Source organism: Callorhinus ursinus, unplaced genomic scaffold (assembly GCF_003265705.2).
Source record: "Callorhinus ursinus isolate GAN/ISIS: 27379988/994484 unplaced genomic scaffold, GSC_fseal_2.0 scaffold122, whole genome shotgun sequence".
NCBI lineage: Eukaryota > Metazoa > Chordata > Mammalia > Carnivora > Otariidae > Callorhinus > Callorhinus ursinus.
In genome coordinates, this window is record NW_027397184.1 from 935,651 (window position 1) to 962,542 (window position 26,892).

General features: G+C 62.2%; 1 protein-coding gene across 1 annotated transcript in view; it reads right to left on the reverse strand.

The window, feature by feature from the left end:
* Positions 1 to 26,892, reverse strand: part of ADAMTSL2 (ADAMTS like 2) — a 46,527-nt gene that overhangs the window by 13,206 nt on the left and 6,429 nt on the right. The window contains exons 4-13 of the mRNA XM_025859531.2: positions 18,299 to 18,389; positions 17,582 to 17,724; positions 16,638 to 16,713; positions 15,326 to 15,428; positions 14,684 to 14,829; positions 14,421 to 14,544; positions 11,785 to 11,865; positions 9,108 to 9,283; positions 3,133 to 3,481; positions 2,328 to 2,700 (exon numbers count right to left, since the gene is read on the reverse strand). Of these exons, the coding sequence (XP_025715316.1) occupies positions 2,328 to 2,700; positions 3,133 to 3,481; positions 9,108 to 9,283; positions 11,785 to 11,865; positions 14,421 to 14,544; positions 14,684 to 14,829; positions 15,326 to 15,428; positions 16,638 to 16,713; positions 17,582 to 17,724; positions 18,299 to 18,389 (1,662 nt within the window). The remainder of the gene's footprint in view (positions 1 to 2,327; positions 2,701 to 3,132; positions 3,482 to 9,107; positions 9,284 to 11,784; positions 11,866 to 14,420; positions 14,545 to 14,683; positions 14,830 to 15,325; positions 15,429 to 16,637; positions 16,714 to 17,581; positions 17,725 to 18,298; positions 18,390 to 26,892) is intronic.

Sequence of the window (26,892 nt, forward strand, 5' to 3'; positions counted from 1 at the left end):
AACCTTTCCTTTCTGAGCTGCCCCTTTGATTTCGGCCTCTCTCGGAGCAGACGCGACTTCCTGTGTTTGGACAGCGCGCCGCGCCGGGCTATTTTGGCTGGTGGTTTCCCCGCCGCCTCCCTGGGCCCTTTATCTCTAAAGACCATCTTTGGTCTCCGAGCGAGCGGCAGCATCCTTTGATGGCAGCCGGCTGGGGGCGCCGCCCCATCTCCCTGCGCCCGACTGGCCGACTGGCTGACTGGCCGGGGCTTTCTGAGTGTGGACAATCGATTGTATTGATTCCTGAGGCCCAGGAGGAGCCCTGGGGGGCTGAGGAATGGGTAAGAGTCCTCTGGGTTTGGGGCAGGAGAGACACTTTCAGCGTGGCTCAAGGACCCAAAAGCTCGTGCGTGCGTGATCTGGCCTGGGAATCCCGGGCTGCTCGACTGGCGGGCCCTGTGGGGGGTCCTCCCAGCCCTGCACTCAGGGACATGGAACCTGAAGCCAGGAGCAGGTGGGAGACATGTCTGAGTCACATGGGAAGCTGGGTTGGTGAGCCAGTTCTCCCGACACTCCTTCCTGAGCTTTCTCCACGCTGTGAGCCACATGAGGCAGCCCGGGCCTCTGTGCCACCCGGATAAAGCCATTCAGAGAGGGACGCCGACCTTCTTGGGCACCTGCAAGAGTGCCAGGCCCACCCTGGAGGTTCCGCGGGCTACTGATGGTTCTGTTTCCTGAGTCCTCATTCAAGGCTTCCACTGGGGATAGACTGTAATCTTCTAGGCAGGCCTGGAGCTGACAAGAGGCCGGCTAAAGATGCGGAGACCAGGCTCGGAGCCTCCAGGAACCGGCTCAGTCCCACCGGCAAGGGCTGGCTCATTGTGAACACTGGCCCTTTGCCCACAAACCCCACTCTCAGACTCGAACGTGCACCTGGAAGCGAAGCCTGCCACCCCTCCCCGCCGCTGGGTCCCACATGCCCCCCAGGCCCCATACCCTGCAAGCTTTTGGGTCCCTGGGCTGGTGAGCAGACAGCCCTGGTGGGCCCTGTGGGAAGAAGGGCAGCCACAGAAGCTTCACTCTGTCCACATTTGCAAAGAAGAATTCCACCCAGAGCCTGTTAGAGGTGTCCCAGATGCGCCCCAGCTGTCCCCTGTGACTGGGCGGGGGGACCTCCGAAAAGAGCTTGAGAGAAGGCACAGGCACCCTCGTAGGCTAAGGGCGGCCGCTTTGCTGCTCTTGTCCCCAGGCTCACGGGTGAGAGGGTCATCCCAGCCATGTCACCTTATGAGTGAAGCCCAAATCTTCTATTAAACCCAGTCCCCCAGGGTCCCAAGGACGCCCACCTCTGCATCCTCAGCCCTGGTTAGGGCTCCATTCATGTTTGGTGTCTAAAGTCAAGGGATTTGGGTGGGTCTTCGGGAGACAAAACAAAAACCATTGGGTCCTTCCCCCCTCCAGTCACCGCCCAAGAAGCAGCTGCTGAGCCTGACTCGCTCCGCTTGAGCAGCCTGGGCTGCCGCCTGAACTTCTGGGAAAAGGCGCAGGGACCCTCCCTCGTGGCCATTATGGGTCCAAGGGACTTGTCACCAGGAATCGTCTCCTGGTAGGGATGGTGACAGGCCTGCTCCCAACTGCCTCTGACCCAGAGCCAGCCGTGACTGTCCAGGTATCTGCAAGTGTGGCTGACAAGGTGTCCCGAGGTGTAACTATCCAGACGTCTCCAGGTGTGTCCCTGGCTCTGGGGGCCTGGCCCCAGGTAGACCCTTACTTGACACATCCTAGAGGTAGCTCCAGCCCCTGAAGCAGAAGACCTTATTCCCAGTGCCTGATTCTGGGGTCTCCCCCTGGCCAAGGACCCCACTGGACCCTTCCCTGTCTCCTCTCTGGCCTGCAGTGAAGGTTGGTGCTGAGCCACTCCACATTTAGTGAGCAGCCTGGGGCGTCCACCTCACACCCAGCGGCTGTGTGTCCAGACTGTCCAGACTGAGAACCCAGAGCTTCAGGCTCTGCGACCCCCTCTGGGTCCCTACAACTGCCCTAACACTCAGGGTGGTTGTGGCAGGTGTTTCCACGCACGTGGATGCTTGGCCCGAGCTTGGCTCATGAGGACCACTCAGAACGGTTCTCCTCCTCCTCCCCTCAACCAGCGTTGGAGTCACACATGGGCACTCAGCACCCCCTCTAACTCACGGGCCAAACTTGCGGGAAGGACTCCCTAAGACCCAGGCTTCTGACCTCCTACTCAGATCCAAGGGGGCGGGGGAGCCTGGGGAGGAGTGGCTCTCTCCCACTGCCCCGGGGTCTGGCCTCACCCACCAAGCCCTACCAGCAGCCCCAGCTCCTACCTGGCCTTGTGAGTCCTGTTCCCAGCCATGGTCGGGAGGCTGGCACTGGCGTTCGGGAACGGGGCCTCAGAGGAGGTGTTGGTCACTCTGTCGTTGCTCAGCTCCAGGTAGGACCCATTGAGCAGGTAAGCACCGGCTCCCTCGTTCTCATCGTAGTCCACGTAGAGGCTCTCGGCCGGGGAGCTCCTCGGCGCGCCCTGCACAAAGATGCTGTTGCCGGTCTCGTTGAAGGGGAGCTCCCTGGAGTCGGAGCCTGCGCCCAGGAGCTGGTCGGAGATGACATTGGCAGAGAGGAGCCGCTGAGAGGCGAGACGCGCATCCACCTCGTGGTCATTCTTGTCCCCTGCGAGGGCCGTCCCGGTGGCATTGCCGTCTACGAGGGAGACAGGTGGCTCACTCTCAAGTGCTCCCCTGTGAGGGCGCCAGGGCTGCCCATGGGGGCGGGGGACGGGGGGTAGCAGTGTGACTGGCAGCAAAGACCCGAACCGGGAGCCTCCCAGAGGCAGGTTTCTGCCCAGGGAGCGGACTCAGACCACCAGGTCGAGGTGTGCGTGTCAGCGGGCCTGGGTAATGTCTTGCAGGGAAATCTGCTTGACCTCTGCAGCGGAGTAAATAGGGTCCCCCCAAAACTCATGTCTGCCCCGAACCTCAGAATGTGAGCTCATTTGAAATGGGCCTGCCTGCCCCAGCCAGCTGCACGTAGCGAGCCTCTCATCTGCAGGCTGCAGGGGACTGAAGACCCCGTGCCTGGCCAGGGCCCTTCTCCCTAGGAAGCCCCCACCCCAATCCCGTCCCTCCTGGTTACCTCGGAAGCCCTTGCCTCTGGGAGGTCCCTCGCAGGCCCTGCCGCCGGCCTGCTCGCACACCTCGTTGGTCTCCTGGCCCTTGCTCAGACCCAGCTCGATCCCCGGGCCCAGGTGGCCAAACACCCGGTTGTCCAGGCCCAGGCGCTCGGAGGAGGCCTGGCTGTAGAAGGAGCTGTTGTGCCGCAGGAAGCCCAGCAGTGCGGCCCTGTCCAGCTCCTGACTCTCTGCGCTCTCAGACGCGGGCTCGGAGAAGCTATAGTAGACAGGCTGGATGCGGTGGGTGTGCGGCGGCTGCAGCAGTGTGTACTCGAAGGTGATGGAGGGGCTTTTGCCATTCTGGTTCCACACCTGGGGAGGAGAAAAGCGGGACCCCACCCCTTCCGCACAAGCCTGGAGGGCTTGTGCCCACCAGCCCCTAGGGGAGAGAGGCACTTTTGTCCCGAGCTGCCAGACGCGGTCCCTGCCCTGGCCCATAGCTGAGTCCTTCCCAAGGACATGCCCTTGACCAAAGAACGGGGCCTCCACCCAGGCTGCACCTCGCCCCTGGGGCAGCCCGCACCCAAAGCCTGGCGAGCAGGGGCACACCCAGGGAGGGGGCAGAGGGAGCTGTCCACCCCAGGTACAGGCCACAGAGGGTGCCCAGAGGATGTTCTACAAGTAATAGAGTCAACTGAAACCTGATCTGCATTTTATTCTCACCACGAGCCAGAAATCCCACGGATATAGCTCTGGGAGAAAGTGCCAACACGCCACCAGGTTGGTTCTTGGAAGCTTGGAGAAAGGAGGCCAACGCTAAATGGAGGATAAAGCCATGGCAGATGATGGGAGCATAAAGAAAGGCTGCAAAACCCACCAGGTGACTGTTTCTGGTCGGAGCACCTGCGGGACATTCGGCTCACCAGAGCTAAAGGAAATGTGCCCGTGAGGAGGCGCTAGCATCACTTGGAGGGACGCCGTTAAGTGTCCACGGGCCGGGCAGATGGCAGGACATGCTGTCATAGACCCAGACTCCCCACGATCATTGGAACAAGGGGGGCTGCCAGGGTGGCCGGGAGGCCTGCCTCTGTACACAGCTAATAGGATAAAGGACTCCCAGGGGACAAATAAATGGGCCCAGGAAAGAGGCTTCTCAATCTGTAAGATCGAAAGCTAATCAAGAGTGGATATTCGGTGGGGGCTGGGGGAAGCCCCGCCCGATTTCCTGGGCCAGCATTCAGACCCACAGTCCACTGAATGACGGAATGGCCAGGTCCCTGGGAAGAAGGAACCACAACGAATTTATATGGTAAAGATTCCCCGCCCCTGTTCTTCTCCCAAAGAGCCGACAGTCATTGACTTGGTTAACTGTTCGCTGGAGAAATGGGTAGACATTTGGGAACAAGGGTCCAGGTTGTCACAGTTAATCAGGGACCCAAAGCATCATCGCTGCCCCCTGTTAGTATGAGAGCATGTGGGTGACTAGTGGCCCAACTATGGCCCAGGTCTAGCTCACAGTGTGTCCACTGGATCCAAGGCTTTCTCCGGTTCCCAGTGCCTGGCTGGTAGCCGGCTCCTCAGCCTGTCGGGTAAGAGCTACCGTAGCGGGGAGAGCTACACAGAAGCCCGTGACCCTGACCCCTGACCCCCATCCCCATCTGAGAGAGGAAACCAAAAACAATATTGCATCCTGGGGAAATTACAGAGATTAGTGCCATTCCTAATGGCCTGAAGGATGCAAGGCAGGGATCCCCCATACCCCTCACCTAACTCAACAGTTTGGCCCCTATGAAAACAAGACAGATCCAGGAGGGTGACAGGGAGCACCCCCCCAAACCCACCCAAGCAGAAGCCCCAGCTGCAACCTGTGACAGAGATAGTGTTTTTCCTGGAGCCGATTAACATGACCTCAGGTTGATCACATGTGACCCCTCGTGGGGCAAATACCTTCTTTTCTATCCCAGCTGGAGAGAAGAGGTTTTTGTTCACCTGGGACGGACAACAGTACACATTTGCAGTTTCACCCAGGGCTGGGTTCACCACCCCCCACTCCCTGACATGATACAGTGCAAGGGGGTCTGGACCATTCTACAGAACATCACACGGGTCCTCTTCGTTGATGACGTCATGTCTACCAGACCAGCTGAGCAGGAAGTGGTATGGGAGGCCTCGGTAAAGCATATATATTCCAGAGGATTGGAAGTTAAACCCTATAAAGATTCAGTGCCCCGCCCCCATCAGCGAACACTCCAGGGCTCAGTGGTCTCAGGCATGCCAGGACATCTCCTTGAAAGTAAAGGACACATTATTGCATCTCATTTCCTCCCTTATGAAGAAGAATCTGGGACATAGCATATTACTGCGTATCTGGGAATTCTTGTCCAGTCCATATACTGGGTGTCATAATAAGCTGCCGGCTTAGTGGGGGTCCTGGGGAGAAGGTGCTCTGCGGCAGGTCTAGGCTGTGGGGTAAGCAGTAACAGAGATATCTGGGGAAAGACGTCATGTGGAATATCTGGCCAGCCTCGAAAGGAGAGTCACAGCGTCGTCCCCTAGCATTCTAGAGCAAGGCCAATGCACCCATGACAAATAACTATACATCTTTTGGGAAAGAGCTTCTGATGCACTACCAGGCCCTACTATAGATGGAACCGAGTGACCCCAGGACATCAAGGGACCCATGCAGCCAGAGCTGAACTCCACTAAACTACTCAGCGGGGAGGGCCCTGCAGCGATTCACAGTAAGATGGGAGCGTCACATCCAGGATTAGGCACAATCAGAGCAGAAGGGCCAGAAGCCTGAATCAGCAGGTGACCGGAATCCTCAGCATCCAAGACCCCTACCTGGCATCTCTTAGCTCACAGCCATGGCTGTGTGAGGTACCATTAGGATGAAGTTAGGGAGGAGAAAAATGGCCACGCTTGAGCCTGAGATAGGTCAGCTAGGTGTGGGGGTATGAGCTGAAAACGGGACCTGCTTCACTAGAGCCCCATTCAGGGGTGGCTTCGAAAAACTGCAATGAGGGGAAATCCTCCCAACAGGCTTTACGCAGTGCATGCGGTGTGATCATCTAATTTGTAGGAAATACAGAGTAGCCCAAGGTGAGAACATGTACTGACTCGCGGCGGAGGGGTGGGGGGCGCGGGGGGCACATGGTTTGGGTGGTGGGTCAGGGTCCTGGTGGAAAAGGGGTGTAAGATTGGGGATGAAGAGGCCTGGAGTAGGTACCTGAGGATGGATCCATGGGGCATAAGATGCGAATCGCTTGTGGCACTTGTTAACGAGCACCGGGGAGCATCCCCCACGGGAGGGCACTGAGCCACCAGGTTATAGGTGGAATGGCTGTGCCGGCTGATCCGGGCCAGCCTCTGCCATCAGTCTGCCCACTGAGGGCAGGACAGGTGCATGCACGGAATAGCCATGGTGGCAAGGTGGAAACTATGCCTAGGCCCAAGGGCACGGGTGCTCACCCGCCAAGCTGCTCTAGCTACTCCCACTACTGAAAGCCCAGCCATCCAGTGCTGACACTCAGGCTAGCTCGCAGCCTCAAGGGACCATCGGCTCTCCGACGGCAAGTCGATTGCAGGAGACCCCTTCTATCGTAGCAGGGGGAGTGATAGATTTTCTGACGATGAGGTTGCCTTTCCTGCCCACAGGGCCTCACCCCCAAACCCAAGGGCTCACAGAGCATTTGATTGGCTGAGACAGGACACCAGATGACACTGCATTGGACAAGGGACCTGCTTTCTAGCAAAAGAGGCGCCACGGCAGGCACATGACCATGAGATCCACCGGGCCCAGGCTAGGCTGCGTCACCCAGAAGCTGCCAGCCTGACAGAGCAATGTAAGGTGGAGCCCCGGCGCACTCGGAGACAGCACCACTGAGTGAGGATGAGGCACTGGGGCGGGGACGGGTGGGGGCACCCTCCGTGATGCGACATCCCGGGTCCCCAGTGGGCAGACGCGTGGCTCTGGGAGGCACAGAATGGAAGTCGCTGTGGCCATCATTCCCCGGGACCCGGTGGACATTTGGGATTTCCGGCCCCTGGGGCTCCTAGGGTCCACAGTCTGCAGGTCGTGCTTGCCAGAGGAGCGGCACTGTCACCAGGAGACGCGGCAAGAATGTCACTCAACTGTCAGCTCTGATTGCCACCTGGTCCACTCGGGCACCTTGTGTCAGGACAGCAGCAGGAAAGGAGTGGCCGCCCTGGCGGGGAATTGACCCTGACCACCAAGGGCGTGTACGGATGCTTCAACCCTAGAGGCAGAGAATGTATATGGTTCCTTGCTGGCTCAGAGGGGCACCTCCTGCTCTCCCCCTGCCCATTTTTGATGGTAACTGGATAAGAATGGGGATGGAAAAGGGCCTGGAGACCGGGAGCCCAGACCCCTCAGGTAAGAGGGACTGGGACACCTGGCCAGGTGAGCCACCTAGACTAGCAGAGGGGAGTCTAGAGTGGCTAGCGGAGGAGGCAAGTCTTAGGATTCGGCGGCAGCCCCTGGACGAGCTGCAGTCCCTCCCACCAGCCTTCCCTGTGAGGCTCCCCGGGAAGAAACCAAACAGAATTCTAGAACTCGTCCTGCCAAGGTAAACTCGTTCTATAAAGCAAATGGATACGAGTGGGTAGGGTGGCATGCCCCCGGACCCCGGCGTTCAGTGAGCTGCCTGGAGCGTCTCTGGACAGTTCACAGCAAGCCCTGGCCCAGGAATTAACCTCATCCAAAGAGAGCTGCCTCTCCCAAGTTCATGCCCGTCCCTGTGGCTTCCGGCAACCAGGCTGTGCCTCTCTGCCTCAACTCGAGATGACTCTGAGGGGCCACTACAACCCCAGGGCCCCTGGGGGGCCAGCTGAAGCGCCACATCTCCCTCTGTCCCCCACACCCCCTCACAGAAGCTGCTGCTGAGACCACACCCGAAACCCCACTGCACACAGACCTCTGTCCCAGAGTCTGTGTCCTGGGACCCTGACCTGCAACACGCCTCCTCCAGCTGGGGGTGAAGCCCAGCGGCCAGTCTGCCTCAGGGGCAGCTCCCACAGAAGGTGGAGAAGACTGTGGCCCCCAGGAGGTTCTGGGGGCCATCCAGGGAAGCTCTTCAGCCAAGAAGCAGAGTGGGCAGGTGGGGGCAGCACCCCCGATTAGAGACCCCTCCAGCACAGCACTTAAACAACTGGCTCCAGCACCAGGCTGACCTGGGCTCAAACAGAGTGGTGGGTGCCACGGACCGGACTGTGTCCGGGCAGGTCACTGGCTCTGCGTGCCCAGGCCTTTCCTCTAAAGGGAGGATGTGAGTGCCCACCCTGGTGGGATTTGAAAGTCAAATCAGGTCAGGTGGGTGGGTTCTGTCCCCACCCGTGTCCCTCAGCTTCCACAAAAGCCGGCAGACCTTGAAAAACTTCAGAACTGCCCATCTGGACGTCACCTGATTTCAGTGACAAGTCCTCTCCCGTTTTCTCGGTGCTGGGGCACCAAGTGGCAATGGCACTCATTTCTAGACACTAGCCACGGGAAAACTCCTAGCAAGCTGAGCAGAGCAGGGCCAAACTCTCCTGCTCTCTGCTCTCTCCCTGCCATGCCCCCAGAAGCTGGGAACATCCTAGAGGGGCAGTGAGGGGTGGAGCAGGGGCCACGAGCATTGCCCTGGTCCCCCAACATCGAGGACCTGGCAAGAATGCCCCACTGCCAATGGGGCCTGGGGCAGGGAACTAGGCGGGGGGTATAAACATCCAACTGTGGAGGTGGGGTATAAACACCTTCACCCCGGAACCCCAACTAGCTTCCCGTCCTCAGCAACTCCTGCAGATGCTGATGACGGCAGTTTCCTACTATGCAGATCCACCAGGGTTGCTAACAGCGGAAGGAATTAGACCCCAGGCGGTGGGATGAGTGAGGCAGTGACCAGGAGACCCCGCCAAGCTGGCCGGAGGTGCTGCTGTGTGCGCACGCGCCCTGGGGCCCCTGCACGGCGCCGCAGGCCCCGGGGCCCGGCTCACCCACCATGACGTTCAGGCCCTGGTTGGTGGGCCCCTGAGCCACGATGTACTCGATGCCGGTCTCGTAGACGTCCATGGGCCGCCGGTACTTGACCACGGTACCCGCGATGTTGAAGTTCTTGGGGCTGTCCACCTTGAAGTTGCCGTTGAAGAAGTAGTAACCAGCTTCATCTGCAAGAGCTGAAAGGGCAAAGCCGCCCCGTCACCTGAGCTGGCTGGGCTAGAGGGGGGCGGAGGGACAGGGAGTAGCCCACCTCACCCACTCAGGCAGCCTTGGCCAGCTCAGCCCTGTGACCCGCCCGGGGACACTCCCTGTTGTCGGGGAGGCCAGTGCTCCGACCGCGTCCACGTGGCCCTGGCCTGGGAATGCTAAGGAGGCATGAACACTTCCCCATCAGCCTGGATTGTCCAGGAGATGGAGCTGGCCCGGCCTGGGGCCCTAGGTGGTCCCGTCTGGCCACCCCTAAAGAGGCGTGATGAGTAGCATCAGGACTAAGGGACCAGGTGGACCAGGAGGGATCAGAGCCTGGGGAAGGCACACAGAGGACATCAGGTATTGGCCAGGTCGGCCGATGGCCTGGCCCTGCTGAAAACTCACTGTGTCACCCTGGGTGAGTTGCCCCCCACCCAACTTCCCACCTTGGAAAAGGGACCACACATGGGGAGGGGACCCCAGGGACCCCGCAGGGCCCACCCTGAGTGACACTGCAACCCTGGCCCGACTGGCTTGGGATGATGTCCCAGCGGCCCCAGCAGGCCCTGCCAGACCACCCCAAGCCTACCAGCTCCCTGCTGTCACGGGGAGCCCTGACTTTGTAGCCAGAGCCACCGTGACCAGACTGACCATTTACCCAATCGATCCATTCTCCCAGGCGTGGCCGAGGGCGGCCCGGGCACATGCTTAGTCACCCTCTCATTGAGACGGGGTGTGGGTGGACACTTGGAACAGAGGACCTCTGAAGGCTGGCCGCTCCCAGGGCCTGACCCGGGCCTGATGACGCCCAGACAGCAGGAACGTGCGTGCAACCCTCAGCAGCCCGTCTCCTGCCAGCCCCAGAGGCCGGAATAACCGCCAGGAGCTGGGGCGATCGTTCGGGGCAGCTGGCCCACCCTGGGGCTGCAGAGGGCCAGCGGAGGGGCTGGGGGCCTCGGGCCCAGGGGGTGGGAGTGAGGAGGCGGGCTCCATGCTGGGGGACAGCGTGCCTTTCAGAGGCTGTCCTTAGAGCTAGTTCCGGAAACTGGCCCGCGGGTGGGGAAGAGCTCCATTTCCAGAGCTCCTGATGCAATCGGAGCAGAGGAGCTGGGCCATTCATTTATTATCAGGCAGACGCAACAAGCAAGACACGTCTGCTGGAAAAAACACCCTCAACGCAGCAACGTCAGAAAATAGCGTGAATGACCGCCCAGGCTGTGCACCGTGGGGCGCGTGCCGGGGCCTGGCTGGCTGGGCCCGGCCGCCAGGTATGTGCACAGGGTTAAATCCCCGGCCGGCATCCAAAGCCTGTTTCCTGACAGTAATGACCTTCCTTCCTGCGGCTCTCCCGGTGCTCGGAGGCTGTCCTTGCTGTTTCCACGCGTCTGGTTCAAGAGCGATTACTCTGCAGCCAGCTCTGAGAACACGGTGTTTCCTGGCCTCGCCACCCTCCCAGCGGGGGACAGAGCCACCGGCCTGGCAGAGGCCTGGCTCCTGAGCCGGGGTGGCGGGGCCTGGGGCCTGGGGCCTGGAGTGGGCGGAGCTGTTGGCAAGGGGGCTGGAGCTCGGGGGCCTGAAGGGCAGAGAGCCCCAGCCGGGTTCCTCCTTGGGGACGGTTGGCAGAGTCCCTGCCCACGGCAGCCCCTGAGAAGGCTGGGTGTCAACCCCACCAGTCCTGGCTCTCACGCACTGCCCTGAGATGCGGGGAAGTGAGCCAGGCGTTGGGACCAGCTTCCCTGCCTGGGTCCCCAGGCTGCCCCCGCATGGGGCAAGGCCAGGTGCAGAGCAGCTTATAGGCGGCAGCACCCACCCACCCCAGCCAGAAGGGCCTCAGGCTGCCTCCCGGGGGTGTAGACAAGGAGGTTGCCAGGCCAACGCTCCAACTACACAGGGAGACTTCCCAGAAATTGTCACCAATCGGGGCCTCGCTGCCTCAGCCACTTGTGCAAATCACTCCAGAATCCTCAAGTTGAAGGACCCCTACCCACCAGGGTCCAGCCGCCCACCAGAGACTATCCAGTGGCCAGAATGTCGACCTGAGAGCAGCCAGGCCTGCGTCTGAATCTCACCTCTGCCTCCTGTCCCCCATGGCCTCCAACTGGCCACCTATTTGCTCTTGTTCCATCTCCTGAGTCTCACTCTTGTGCCCTGGGTGGAGGGGGTGCAGCCAGAAACCCCACCTCCAGCACCCGCAGCTTTTGCCTGTGCCAGGGTCTCCAGGGACGGGGAACTCCCTATCTGTCCTCACCGGCCCCTCTTTTGTCAAGGAGCCCTGAGTATAGGTCCTTCCACACATGGGGTTGCGGTCAGCTTCCCTAGGACGCCCCCCAACACACATGGACACACCTAGGCCAAGTTCTGGCTCCTGGGGCCTGACCCTTTCCTGCGGGATGGATCCAGGGTCAAGTGCCCCTCCTGCACCCATACGTTTTGCCCCCTACAAAACCACAAGCCCATGCGAGGCAGCACCCAGGCCCTACACACGTACCCAGGACATCAGCAGACTTCTTCCGCTCCACGATCTGGATGTCTCGGGCACCGGCCGGGATATGGGTGACCAGAGAGTAACCTGGGGGAAATCGGATGATAGTGAACGGTGGGTAGGCTGTGGCCACCACCTCTAGGTTGGAAAGTTGCCACCCTCCCGTGCTCCTGGTGGGTGAGGGGCTAAGGCAATCCCCCCCTCAACGGCTGCACCCAGGCCCAAGACCCAGGTCGAAGGCCCTGCAGGAAAGCCCCGTGCCACCGGAGGGCTGCCCTGCCACCTGGTTTCCATGACCCTCTCCTACCAAGGTCACGGGTGACGCTCATCAGTCCCTGCCCCAGTCCCTCTGGAGGGACTCCATAGACCATAGACATCTTAAATCTGCCAGAATCGAGCAGACTTAGGTCCTACTCTGCCACGTGTCACCGAGCTGGTCCTGAGCCCCTGGGCCTCAGTCTTCTCGTCTGTGCACAGGGACACTGGCTCCCACTCTAGGCCATGTGAGGAGATTTCTGCAGGGCACAGAGCCTTGCCCCAAGGGCCCTGTCACAACTATTATTTTAAAAACCCATGTTGTCACAGCGTCACGAGGATTTTAAACTCTCGCTGCATTCGAAGATGTGGATGAGAGTGCACAGCTGAGGGCCTGTCACGGAGGATGGGAGGAAGCCATGGGGACCCTCCACAGAGATGTCCAACGATGCAACCAAGGGTCTTGGGGGGCTGGGGCTGAGGAAGGGAGAGGTGCTGCCAGCAGGAGGTAGAGGGTGGTCTGAGGAGAAGGAGGAAAGGTTTTAAAAGCCCAAAGAGAGAAACATCTCCCAGGAGAGAATGGTGGCCGTGTTTTCAGAAATCAGGTTTGCGGGGATTGACACCCGTGTCACAGTAGAGTCCACGTGCGCCTGCCCGGGCCTCCTGCAGGCCTGCCTCGCTCTGATTTGCAGGCCCCCAAGGCCCTGAGCTTGTCCCTCCCCACCCGAGGGTGCTACGTGGCTCTTGGCGGGGGCGTGGGGGGCGCTCCGGTCTGCAGAGGGGGCCCATCCCCGTGGTGGCAGCCCCCTCAGAGCGGCCGAGCCCAGGCTCCCGGTGTGCTGGGCTGGGAGCAGACAGAGCAGGGGGGAGGTGCACGCTAGCCCACCCGCCTCAACGGTGTCTCCGGGCAAACCCACAGTACGAAGAGCAGTGAAACGAACAGGAGAGGACTTGGTTTGTCATTTATCTAAATGTGGGGTTCAATACATTCCCTTTTAAATCAGCAGCCGGCTCACAAGGTTCCCGCGCATTTAATAACAGCTCTCGATCCGAGCAGGGCTGGTGCCACAGTGAGCGCGCACGCACATTTATCAGGAAGCGTACCGACCACGGTGCTTAGGCCCACGGACCCCAGAGCCAGGCTCTCTGGGCTCAGACCCCGCTCTGCCACCTCTGGCCGTGTGACCTCACGCTGGTTTCTTCGCCTCTCTCTGCCTGTGTCCACACCTGCCATGTGGCACGCCTGGCACTACCTGCCTGGCAATGTTCTGAGGTGTGAAAGCCTGGACTTGGACTTGGCAGGAAGGACTTGGCAGACGTAGGGGGGGTTGGAAGTGTCAGCCTCCAGCCCCCCAAGGGGGAGTTCCGTGGGGCACGGACCTTGTCTCCCGGGCCTTCGTGTAGCCCCCAGAACATGGCCGTGGGTGCTCAGACAGAGACGCACTGCCATCAACATGCCCCAGGATCTGGGAGAAAGTGGCCTCCGCCTGCCACGCTGGCTACGTGTTCTTCAGACCCCCGTCTGGCTGCTCTGCCCTGGGCCCTCCATCTCAGACACTCCCTGCTACCCTCACCCTGTCCCTCCTCAGTCCGGCATGCCCATCCCTAGGTCCCACGTCCACGCCCTATCCTTAACTCTGAAACTACCCCTCCTGTGGGGGTAGGACCTCCAGGACGTGGCCGGGGTCCTGAAGGCCACGGCCGGGGTGGCTCCAGCTAGTCCAGACTTGCCCAGCCTCCCTCGGGAACCTTGAGCAGGAACTCCCACAGTGGGCCTCGGTTTCCCCATGTGCCGAGTGGGTTTCAAGTGCCCCGCCTTCCCCAGTCTGAGGGCTGTGCTAACCCAGGTTGACCCCACGAGTATTTACTGAGACCCAGAAATGCACTTAGTTCAACACTGACGGCTAAAGTGCATCGTTCCAAAGTTCCAAGTCCTGTCACATGCTCAGACCCCCTACCTGCCCACCACGGCCCGCCAGCCCGAGCTGAGCCACGCCAAATGGGCACAGCGGACGAACGGACGTGTTGCTGTCCGGGGAAGGGAGGGGCTGGCTCTGGGAATCGGCCTCGGCGCACCTTCAGCCCTCCGAAACTCGGGTTTGAGGGCTTAGGCCCAAGGATCCTCATGCCCAGACTCAAATCTCACATTGGCTGTGCCTCAGTTTCCCCCTTGTGGGTGCTGCTGCAAAGGTCAAACATGATCCCCCAGCCAAGGGTGCACTGAGGCGCCTGGTACTCAGTAGGGACTCAACAAAGAGCCGCCCAGGATTCCTAGCCGAAGGGGGTCTTCCAGAGCGCCTGGCTGGCCCCCCTGGGCCCAGCGGGGAGGATCAGGCGGCCGGCGAGGGAAGGGAACTTGCGCGGAGGCGGGGGACGGGGGCTCTTACCGAGGTGGACATTCCCTTTACGGTAGTTGCCCGTCACGTGGGTGCAGCTGCTACCGTCCCCCTGGCAGACGCCGCACTTGTCCAGTGTGTGGGTGGAGAAGAGCACCCCGTCACAGCCGATGGGCTGCAGGAAGGGAGGCGGAGAGGGCCGCTGGGAGGGCGCTGAGCCCCGGGCCCCGGGGGCCGCCACTGCCACAGGCGGACAGGCGGGGGGCGGTCAGTGCAAGGACACCAGCGGGACTTTTGCTACAATGTTTAACAACCTCACATTTTCCAGACACGCAAACCCCTCGCAGGTCGGTGAGCTTGCAGGACGTGCCGTCGCGGGCGGGGACCATGAGCTGCCGCTGACCGTCCACGGTGGTGCAGTGCAGGTCGCATGGCTTGCTGGAGATGTGGACGTAGTCGTCTGATGGGGAGATAGGCTCTCAGGGTGGGTGGGGGGAGCGGCGGGATTCGGGGCCTTCCGCTCGCCCTCTCACGGAGACCGAGTTCCTCCCGCCCATGGCACAGATGGACAAACTCAGGCCTGGAGGCTGCAAGGGGCTTGCCCAGGGTTTCAGCAGCAGAAAGAGACCCAGATGCTGGGGGTCTGGTGCAGCCCAGGCTCCACGAGTTCCAGCCTCTGCCTCCTTGTGGGTGGGGGGCAGTTCCCAACCCTCAGCAGGTCTGAGCCAACTGCTGGCCCTGGGCTATGGGTCCTGGGCACCCCGGAACTTACTCCATGAGTGAGAGAGACCCTCATGTTCACTGTTGCCTGCGACCTTGGACAAGACCCCTCCCTCTGGGCTTCACCTTCCCGCCGGCCCACCCCAGAAGGGAGCCATCGGGTGTGGGCCCTTCCGGGGGGCTGGGGGGGCGCCCCTGCCCTCTGCCCCCTCTCTGGGTGGTCCCAGGCCGGGTACCGGGATACAGGGGCTTCCACTGGTGCGTCCGCCCGTCGTACACGCGGGAGTTGAAGGAGATGCACTGCTCCTCTCGGAAGCTCCTCCCGTCCGGCGGACACTCCTGCGGGGCGAGAGACAGGAGGCTCCAGGAGGAACTCGGCCCGACAAAGGCATTTTTGTCCGGGCTGAGCAGGAAGCGGCTGCAGCCGGGATGGCCGGGCCAGTGCCGAGGCCCGCGTGGTGGCCTCTCGTTCCGCCTCAGTGTCACTCGCTCTCTGGAGGGAGCAAGGACAAGCAGGAGGACAGCTGCTGTCCCTCAAGCACGTACACGCGTGGGCCCTCCTCGTGCGCTGGGTGGGGTCCGTTCACGTCCCCACCACCCCGGCCTCCGCCCCAGACGCCCCGGGGCGGGGAAGGCGCACCTGGCCCGGGGGGTGCTCGTGCTGGCCCCCACTCTCCCTGGGCAGAGGCCCACCTGGCTGTCCGCAGCTATGGCCGCGGTGCAGGAACATGGCTCATTGGCTGAAGATGGGCTCGAGTTCATGGAAGAGGAACCCCCAGGGTGGAAGGGGAGAGGCCTGGGAGTGGGGGAGGGCAGCTGGTCACTCTGGGCCAGAACCCGGACTTAGGTGGGTCTCCCTCCAGAGCTCATGAGCATCCAGGAGGGGAGCGGACCTGTGATGCCAACACAGGCCCTAACTCCCCGTGTGTGCGCATATGCAGGGACACTCAGCCCCACGGACACCGGGTCACCGGAACAAGAAGACCTCAGTGGCTTGCTGTCTTTCCACCCTGTGCCCAGGAGTTCAGGTTCAGACTGGCTTGGGCCCCATTGAAAGCCGCCTGGAGGCTGAGCCTGAGTCGGTAACTCCTGCCTCTCCCTGCCCACCCCACCCCCCCACGGAGGCTGACGGTGCCAGGGCCTGGGGAGCTGGAGTGGGCTGCAGTGGGACTTTCCACAGGTGGAGACGGGGATGCCTAGTGACCGTCCGTCTCCTGGTGAGCACCTGGCATAGGACTTGGGAGCAGAGTGGGGCTGTGGCCAGAGATCTCAAACCTTGAGGCTACACTCGGAGCCCCCCCGCCCCAGCAGAAGTAAGGCCTCATCCCTGGGAGTGTGGAACACATGGGGGGCAGGGCAGGACAGATTTGACCGGAGCCAGGAAAGGGGCTCTGAGCCCAGGACCGCTCACCATTCTTCTCGTCGACAGGAAATAAGGGGTAGGCCCAGGACAAAGTGGAGGGCCTGGGAGCGACCAAGAAGACACCTAAGGAGACCTGCCTAAGGAGCCTGGGGGGCGGTTTGCAATCGCACCAGGCAGGGCCTCACCTGCACTCTGCACAGCTGGTATTGCTTGGCTGTGCCCGTGCAGGTCCTGTTCCCCGCGCCCGTGACAGACGTCCTCCTGGCGGGAAGACACAGGCTAAGCGAGGGTTGGGAGCCACACGCTGTAGGCACCAACCCCGCCCCTACTCCAAATGGCCTCTGGGCCAGGCCCCAGAAGCCCCCCTAATTCTTCTGACCCCCACTGCTCCACTACAGCCCAGGGGAGGGATGATACCCAATTCACCTCTGCATCCCGGGCGCGTAGCCCAGGGTCTCTGTACACAGAACTAATGATAAGATCAAGAACGTTTTCTGTGTCCCAGCCCTAGGCTGGTAGGTAAGTGGGCCTTAGCACGATCTCCACTCCACAGATGAGGGAACTGATGTTCAGAGGGATTAAGTGACTTGCCCAAGGTCACCCAGCCAGGAAGTAACAGAGGCAAGATTTGAACCTAGGTCTGTCCGATGGTAACCATTGGACCCCATGTTTTTCCCCATGTTTATTCAACTCAGGTCTTCAGAAGAGAAGGCCAGGGAGGAGCCCACCACTCATTAAAAGTCCCAAGAAGGGGCGCCTGGCTGGCTCAGCTGGTAAAGCATGCCACTCTTGATCTCAGGGTCAGGAGTTCAAACCCCACGTTGGGTCTAGAGCTTGTGAAACCAAGCAAGAAAAGGAAGGGAAGGGAAGGGAAGGGAAGGGAAGGAAAAAGAAAAGAGAAAAAAAAAATCCCAAGAAATGGATCCTGCTCTCACGAAAGTGCTGTCCGCAGCACCCCGGAGCAGGATGAACCCCAGGACATGGTCGCCCAGGACCTGATAGGCCAGCAAAAAGCCTGTCGTTCACCTGGCCTACACTGCCTCAAACAGAAGACCCCTCCCAGCCTGAGACACCACACCACCCCACCCGCCGCGTCACCTGCTGCCCCACCCCCACACCAGCCCCGAACCTCTGCTGCAGGCAGTGCCGCTCCTGGGACGTCACCCCAACCCCACAGCTGCGGGAGCAAGCCGTCCACTTGGTCCACTCTCCCCACCAGTAGGCGGTGGCGTCAGTGCCCCCTTCCAGGCTGTTGGACGTTGGGCTGTTGTCCTGGGCGACAGTCCCCACAGATGATTAGAAGGCTGGAGCACCGGGCAGGACTGGCCTGCCATCCCCTTGCCCTGGTCAGGAGGAAACAGCCCCCAGATGCCCGCCGGCTGGGTCACTCGGCACCCTGGCCCACATCTCCAGGGTGGTCTTGGAGGGAACTCCCCGGAAGTCATGGGCCTTGGGTCCGCCCAATCTTGAGATCTGGAACATCCTGGGGGCTTGATGGGAATGTGAGGCTGCACCTAACTGTCCTTGCTTTCTTTCTCCTGAGGAGCCTGGGCCCCGGCCTGGGTTTTGCAGGACATAGGAGCCCCCTCTACACGCCTCGCCGCAGGCCTTTGCTTGGAAGGAAATCCTCAGCCCCCTCCAACCTCATCCTGCCAAGTCAGCGAGGGATTCAGAGTGGCCAGGGCCCCCGCTTAGGGGCTGGTCTGACCGGCTTGTAAGACACGTTCCCAGGAGCTGAGTGGGGGCTCCAGGAATGCGTGAAGGGATCCCCGGACACCTGCCCCACACCTGCCACACTCCCTCCGACCTCAGCCCCTCTGGGTGAGGGACCCTGCTCCCCACTCACCGTGGCCCCAGTAGATGCCACAGCCCCAGCCAGAAGTGCCACAGCCAGCAGGCACCAGACCCAGCGTGAAGGCTGCCGTCTGCCGTCCATCCTAGGAAGCAAGGCCACTCACTGTCACTGCTAGGCCAGGCCCAACTCCCCTGACAGCTGACAAGGAAGAGGGAAGAGCCCTTGGGGCCCACCCAGAACTGAAGCCCAGAGGCTATCTGGGATTGATTGCTAGTGGCTGCCTGGTGGCCCTGTTGGGAGAGGTTGGTGAGTGATTAAAGATGCCTGCCACAGGCACGAGCACCACAGGTGGTGGTGTGCTTGCTGAGCCTGGTCTCCCCACCCACCCCCTCGAAGGGCGGGCAGGGATGTGTACCATGCTAGCCTCGGACTACCTGAGCTCCCTAGGCAGTGCCTGGGGAGAACACCAGGGACAGCTGGGGAGGCTGTAGGCCCAGGCCACACCCACTGGATGAAGAAGCAAAGCACCAGAACTCGGGCTACCACCTTGGCTGGCGGAACCGGCCTGAGCAAGAGCACCTGGGGGTTTTCACACGCTCAGGGCTGGCTGCCCAGTGGGAGAGTGAACTCCCTGCCAGCCATGTGTAGTTGCTGGAGCGGGCCACGGACGCCACTGCTCTGCCGGGCCCTTCCCCTCCCTGGCCACCACTACCCCTGCCCTCGCGGGGCCTGGGCCCAGGACCCTCAGGGATCTCAGGCTGGGAAGAGTCCAGGCATCTGTGCCCCTCACGGCCCAACCAAGATGCACACTTGTGCCCCTGGAGTATGGAGTGAGGGCAGCCCAGGGCTGCGGGACTGTCTCCTTCCCGACAAGTCAGCACCGTTAGCCCCAAACACCACTTGACCTTCCTGCCAGGGGTCAAATCAAAGGGACCCTCCAGCCTCCTGGGCTCTTAGCCTCGCCTATCTGCTTTCTCTGTGTGGACGTCTCAGAGGGACCTCAGCAGCCTCTGTCCAGGATTTGTCTCTGGTCCTAAGTGTCACTTGCCGGCAAGGCAGAGAAGGGGTTTCAGAAACCAGCCAGCCTGTCCCCCCAGAGCCTGGAACCGAGAGAGGGAAGCCAGCTTGCCCAAAGCCACAGAGCAGAGTAAACTCAGGCACTCGTCCCTGTACCCGGCTAATTCCAAAGAAGAAGGTGTGAAAGACCCCCCTGACCCCTGCCAGCCCTGCCAGCCCCGAAGCCACCTCCAAATCTGTCCCCTCTCCCCTGCATCAACCCTTGCAGGTCAAGCACCTGCAGATCTCCAGGAGTTATGCCAGCAACACCCGCGCATCCTCAGAATGTCTCTGCCGGGACAAGGCAGCAGTACACCCTGGAGTTTTGAGCCAGAGTCCTCGAGACCCCCACCTCACTCACTGCCTGCCTGCCACCTCCCCGCCCCGTCTGCCACCCCTCCCCCGCAGGCCTCCATCTGCAGCCCCCCGCCAGCCTCGCATATAAGCACAGAGCCCCCCCTCGGCGGTCCCATTGGCTAATCGGTGCCCCAGCTCCAGCCTGCCGGGCTGAAGACAGGTGCTGAGCCGGCCCCACACTTGGTTTTCATTAAGGCTCCCAGACACCCCTGGCCACAGGCCAGGTCCGGCTCATGCGGGATCCATCCCTCCCTGGGGTCCAAAAACAGCCACCAGCCAGCAGGAGAGGCTCGCCTTGCAGGGAGCTTCAGGCGCCCGAGGCTGGGAGCTGAGGAGCTGCCCTCACCATGCTCTGGGGGTCCCGACCCCTCCCCGCGACCCCTCCTCCCGTTATATAACGGCTCCCCGAGGGGGCTGGGGGATGCTCTGCCCCCCAGCCGGCTCGGAGCCGCACCCGTGCCCTGGGAGGGCCGCGGTGGCCTACCTGGCCCGGGGTCAGCAGGTTGTCCTCCCGGGGAAAGGGGCAGAGCTGCTGCGGGCAGGCGGCGCCAGGTGCTCGGAGCAGGGGGAGGTTCAGAGCGCAGAGAGCTGTGGGCTCTGCCTCGCTCCCTCCCTCCTCCTCCCCCTTGCTGCCTCCCTCCTCCACTTCAAAGAGCACCCACGAGAGGGGGTTCCCAGGGAGGCGCGCAGCCCAGTGGCGGCTCTGCGGGCCGGGCTGCCTTTATAGCTGTCAGGCAGACAGGGAGGAACTCACACTTCCCACCAGGCTGCTCCCCCGCCCGCCGCCGGCCCGGCCTGGCGCACACTTTAACCCGCTCCGCGCCTCTGGAGCCCAGCCAGGCCGGCCCAGCTGCCTGCTCACTGCTGCCTCGGCAGCGGCCCAGAGCGGCGAGCAGGGAGGCCGCCTTCCCGGGTCCAGCGCTGGGAAGCATGTGTTGGGGTGTCCAGACAGAGCAGCCTCCAGCCTGGGGTCACAGGGGAGGCTGGTGGTGGCAAAGCCCAGCCTAGGCCTGTCTGATTTCTGCCTCAGGAGGGGACCCAGTCTCTGGCCTTCCCCAGAATGGAGTCTGGGTTGTAGGAGGCGTCCAGTCTGATAGCTCCATTTTACAGATGGGAAAGGTGAGGTCCAGGTCACCCAGCCAGCCTTGGAAAGGTTCTTCTGAGAGGCAGATGCCTCTGCAGATGGAGGGACAAAGGGAGACCCAGTGAGGACCCCGGCCAAGGGCTCCAGGGAAGGGACAGAAGTGCCCATGGCCTGCTGACCAGACAGCCGAAGTGGCCAGGGCCGGTGGGGGGAGGCATGGGGAACTCTGTGCAGATGTTCAGCACCAGCTTGGCAGGGCACAGCGGCCTGGCTGGGCCCAGGCCAGTTGGGCAGCCCCTGGCAGACCAGACGTGGTGCTCCAGGCCTGTGTTCCTGCTGAGTCAGAGCGTGGAGCAGAGGACGGAGCATGCAGCACGCCCTCCAGCCCCTAGGAACCCAGGCCGACCCCAGACTCTGCAAGCAAAGCCAGACCTGGCACTCACCCCTTGCACACCAGCCACCCCCCCCCCCACCCAGAGCCCACCCTCCTGGAACGCAGGGTAGGGGTGGAAACAGCATGTAAGGTCTTCTGAGCCTTTCATCCCCGCCACCCCTCCCCTGGCCTCAGTTGTGCAGGTGGTCTAGGCCCACAGCGGCACCTGGAGAATCCTCGCCCTCCCCTCCACCCTCCTGGCCAGAGGAACTGTGAGGTGAGCTCCTCCTTCAGCTGCGTCCTGGGGTGGCTGAGAGTTATTCCAGCCCTGGGGAAGTTCTGCCCTGTGTCTGGCCACCGACAGGAACAGTGGAGAAGGCGTAAGAGTAAAGTGACACCACCTCCCATCCTGGAGGGAGTCCTTCCTATGCACCAAGCGCTCTGAGACCAGCATCCTGACCAGCCCCATTTTGCAGTTGGAGGGACTGAGGCTTCAAGGCCGTTGAGTGACACCCTGGGTGGCACATCTGGTTAGTGACACATCAGGGACCCCACCTCTGTCACTGACCATATCCTCTCTGTCTGCAGGGGTTCTTACGTGGCATTTGTCCCCCCTGCCCCAGAACATCGGGGAGGCAGCTCTTGTTCATCTCAGTATGCCCCCTGGGGCCGCTGGGATGGTCGGCGCCAGGGAGACTTGAACCCAGGTCCACACTGCCCCCTGCGGTCGGCGTGCTGAAGCACAGACAGGACAGAGCCTGTCCCCGGGCGGTCTGGAGTCCGCATCCCCACGCGCACACCACCACCCCCACCCCAGACACAGGACAGACAGGGCCAGGGCGCGCTCGGAGCCTCAGCCGCCATCCCTTTCCCTCCAGCCAAGCTCCAGGGCCCTGCACCCCCTGGCGCAGTCCTGAAACTCCTAGCGTTTCTGGCCCCACATCCAGCCAGCACCAGGGTGACTAATGGTTTCCCTTGGGAGGGACCCCACAGCCAACCGACACAAACACCCCCAGTGCCTTCTCTTAGCCCGGCGGGACAGCGCCTGGAGGATAGGCCTGCCACCCCCGTGGCTTCGTGACCTCGCACATGTGTGTGACCCTGGGCCCACCACGCTCCACCCCACCCCGCCCTCCACCTCAAAGAACCCGCCGAGCCTCCCCCACCGCGTGACACCGGTGAGCCCCCACACTCCAGACCCACAGGGAGCTGCGGCTGCTGCTTCGTCTGCTGGTGGCCCCGGGGATGTCGGGGGGCACCCCGGGAGCCAGGGAAGGCTTCTGGGGGCCGCAGAGACCCTAGGAATTGGCGGAGGGAGTGAAGAATGAAGCATAGGCAGGAAGCACCTCCCTGAAGGCCTCACGGTGCTCCGAGTGTGGAGGGAGCTGGTGAGGTTGGGCCTCCTGGGCCAGCAGGCCTCAGGGGTCCTTGGGACCCACCTCACAGGCAGGAACCCAAGGCACCTGAGGAGCCTCCCGGCCGGCTGCAACACAAAACCAGGACCGGAGCACAGCCCGAGCTCAGAAGGGACCCACGCTCAGGGCTGAGGCTCTGCCGTCACCGTACTGAAGGTCTGAATAATGTTATCTTTGAATCGTGTTCTGGAAGTGACATGGGATGGGGTGACGGAGCATGCACGGGGGCTTGGAGCCTCGGCTCACACACAGTCTGCCTCCCTCCACCTCCCAGGTGCTTGATCCCCCACCCGGCCCCTCCGCCCCAACCCAGCAACTGCAGCTGCCTTCTGCCCCCGAGGGGCTGGGGTGAGGCTGAGTCTCCCGGTGGGGTCCTGGGTGCTTGCGAGGGTGAGCACTCATCCCCAAAGTATCCTCGTGCCCAAAGGAACACGACCTTAAACTTCAAATAAAAAATAGCACGATCAGTCTGGAGAATCCGTGGAGGAAAGAAAAAGCTCCATCCTGGTTTTTGAACAAAGGTCCCCCATTTTGCACTGAGCCCCACAAATCATCTAGGGGGGTCACTGCCTCCTGGTTCCGTCCCTCCTGTGATTCAAACGGTCTGGGCTCCCTGGAGAGACACTGCAAGGGCTGATTCCAGGCCCCCATCTCAGGTCCTGCTCCCCACTCCCCACTACCTGCCCCCAACCCTTCTTTCATACCCATCTGGACATGCTCAGGACCCCCAGATGATCTACTGGGGCCACCTCCTCCAGGAAGCCCCCAGCGCCTCAGCACTTTGTTAAGGCTTCAGAATGATCTTTCCTGACTGGCCACTGGGACCCCACAGAGCAGGGGCTGCTCCTGGCTCACACTGCGTCTCTGTGGGGCCCAGCATCTAGACGTACTAGGTGCTCAATAAACAAAGGGGTGGACTTGTGTGGCAGCTCCTGATGCCAGGGCCTCCTTGCCCTCTGGGGGTCTTCCACTCTCCTGAGGCTGAGCTCCCTGCTGGCCTCCTGACACCCCCCCAGGGCCTTTGTCCCCTGGAGTGGCCTCACCCACACACATTGCCACCTGGGGCCCTGGCTAGGGAAGGGGTGCTGTAGACACCTGTGTTTTAGGAGACGGTCTTTCCACCAGAGCCTCCTGGATGTCTGGGGAGAAGCTTGGAAACAGGAAAACAGGCACATTTCTACTAGAGGCCAAGCAGGGGCAGGGGAACACGGGCAGAAGAGCAAGAAACAGGCTCAGGGAACAGAAGAGATCCAGGGCCAGGGAGGGGTGCCAGGGGGCCATGGGGTGACCAGTTGGGGGTGCTGGTGGTTGAACAGTCATGCTGGGAGCCGGGCGCCGTCCTGTACAGGAAAGCGTGCAGAGCAGAGCTCAGAAGCATGGGGACGGCAGCCAGAGGCTGTGTGAGGTGGGTCCTCGCCCCAGCACCCAGAGGCCAGCCGCGCAGCCTCGAGGGTGGCCCAACTGGACCATCTTCCCCACCGTCCGGACTGCCCTCCCTGCTATCCCCCAGCGCCTGGGGCATGCTGGGTGCCTTCTGACACCCGGCTTTCCCACCCGGCTGGCACTGGGCCGCCGAGGGACCATCTGGCCAGCTTGGCGGTGACCGGCCAGACCCCAGAAGAAGCCCAGGCCCCCGAGGGCAGCACGAGCCAGCCCCTCCCCATGAGCTCCCTGCCCAGCCCAGGGCAGACGACAGCTTTCTCTGCCCCAGGCCCAGGGGCTGGACATTCAGGAAGAACTTCCTCCCGCAGACCACTGGGGCTTTGTTTCCTGGTCCTTCTTTCTCAGTCAGAAGCACTCGCATGTTCTGTTAGGCCAAGGCTTGAAGTGCAAGCAGGGGGACCCAGGAAGTGTGTAGGCCTCTCTGGTTCTCAGATTCCACAAGAGGCTCCTTTCCACCCAAATATGGAACAAGGACGGGGCAAGAGAAGCCTGGCGCGGCTGAGAAGGGAGCTTTTACCTCGGGAGCTCCAGGGAAACGAAGCCCTGAGGCCGGCCAGACGGACCGACTACTGCTCAGAGCGCCACACACTCGTCTGCGTCCCAGGTGACCCCATGGGGCAGGGGCGGAGCCTCGGCCTGGCTCACCTGGCAGGCGCTCAGAGGCGGGGGGGGGGCTCAGGGCTGCTAATTCTCAGCCGGAGGCTGAAGACGGCACATGATTGCTCTCACAAGCTCAGCTGCAGACACACACACGTGCACAGAGCAGAGGCCCTGCATGGCAGTTCCGGGGTGGGGGCGGTGGGGGGCAAGGAACGAGCTGGAAAACATCAAAGCCCAGACCCCTCTCGCCAGGTGCAGGGGCGCCTCCGCGGGCGCCTGCACAGCCCGAGGGCCGCTGTGCTCTGGGGCGACCGAGAGCCGGGGGTCGGGTGTTCACAGCTCGGAGGCCGCAGGCGCGGCAGCTGGCTTGGCTCTCCGGGGCCGGGCCGAGCAGACAGCTGTCCGGGAGGCGGGAGCTGTGTGGCATTCCAGGCATTTCAGCACCTCTATAAAACCGGCCTGCTCTGCGCCGAGGGGGCGAGGGAAGGGGGTGCGGGCCGTGGGCTCCCTCTTCCCCTGCAGCTGCCCCCCCACCCCACCCCCAGGGTCCCCCGGGGGCCTGCGCCATCTGCTGGGCGGAGGGGGGATGCCGCCTCGGGCTGGGCAGGGAGGCCAGGTCACCCTGAGACCCTGAGCACTCTGCAAGAGTCGGTGCCAGGCACCAGTCCCTGCTCCTCTCTGGGCCTCAGTCTCCTGCCCTGTAAAATGGGGAGAGCAGAGGCAGCGACCCCCACCCCCACCCCCCAGCTGCTGACAGGACCCAACAAAGTAGGAAGAGTGCTTGGCACAGAGCCCTACACATGGCCGGCCCTGAATCAATGTCTGTGTGCGCGAGTGGTTTTCAAGACACACACAGTGCGGTGGGGGTTAGAAGGGAGAGCCCTCACCCCGGCGGGGGTCAGGAGAGGCTAAGGGCTACAGTATGAATGGGGAAGGCCCCAGCGGTGAGAGTCCAGGCAGAAGGAGGGGGAGCGGCCTGTGGGCTCGGGCGCAGCCGGAACACGAGCAGGTGGCGGGGCGGGGGGTGTCCACAGCAGGCCAGCGGGCGGGGCCGCGGGAGGGTGGGGAGGATGGAGACAGGCTGCACATGGGTTGCTCAGGCCCCCGGCTGGGGCTGCCCAGGTGGCGTGGGCTCCTAGCCCCGCCCCGTCCTAGCCCCCCCCACTTCTCCAAGGGCAACCGCACCCTCAAAGCGGCCGGCCTGTGTCTCCCACTCTGCCTCCCCCCCTCCCGGCCCCCAGGCCTGTGGCTTCCCAGGCTGCAGGGAGAGCCGAGGGTCATCTCAGTCCTGTTCGGAGCTGGACGCCTTCCCCTGAGCCAGCTGGTCGGTCTCCAGGCAGCCAGGTCTCAGAGGGGAGCCACACGTGGGCCGCCCCCAGCTCCACGCTGGACTTGGACTTCTGCCAGTCTGCAGGGGCTCCCTGGGCTGCCCCAGGCCTGGTCACCTGTCTCCCCACGTTGGGGCAGCCCCCCTTGGCCCCCTTCTGCCTTAATCACTGCAACACATGTACAGTCAACCGTACCCCTGCCTTCCTCCAATAGCTCCCCCTTCTCTTTTTCCCTTCCCCAAGCTTACAGCCCCGGCCCTGGAGTTCACAGCTGCAAAGAAAACACACACACACACTCATGCACAAAACCAACTGTGGAATGTTTTCCTGCTTCTGAGCAGGGTTTATGGCTCCAGAGGGTTCTCTGAGCACCTGACATCTACTCGCGTTTCCACACCACAGGGTTTATATTCCTCCTGGGAGCAGGGGCTGGGGGCTGGGTGCGGGCAGGAGCGGAGGGGTGGAGAGGTGGGCAGGGAGAGCAGCCCTCTGTGACAACCCACGTGGGGTCGCCTGCCTCCTGCCCTGCCCGGAGCTGCACACACAGCAGGATCTGGTTTTCCCATTTGGAGAGGGAAAGGGACTCCTAAGTGCCAGACTGAAATGTGCAGGAGCCTGGCCTCCTTGGACTTTCATTCATTCTTTGAACAAAGTCATTCATTCAGCCAGTGTTTGTCGAACACCCACCGTGTGCCAGGCTTGGGCCCGGCACAGGAGCACGTTGGCTTGCCCGGGTGCCAGGCCAAGGGGGCGGCCTGCCCCACGGACGGTGCTGTTGAGCCAGCAACCAGAAAGAGGAGGAGGAGGAAATATGTTCTTGCAGGGGAGGTGGGGGGCCGGGGGTAGGAGGAGAGACGGGGTCTGAGAGGATGGTGGAGACCCGGGTGTGTGGTGGGGCAACAGAGCCAGGCCATGGATGGCCCGGTGGTCTCCTCGACCCTTGGACTCTACCCCAAGGACGGCAGGTGCCTTGGAAGGCACCGAAGCAG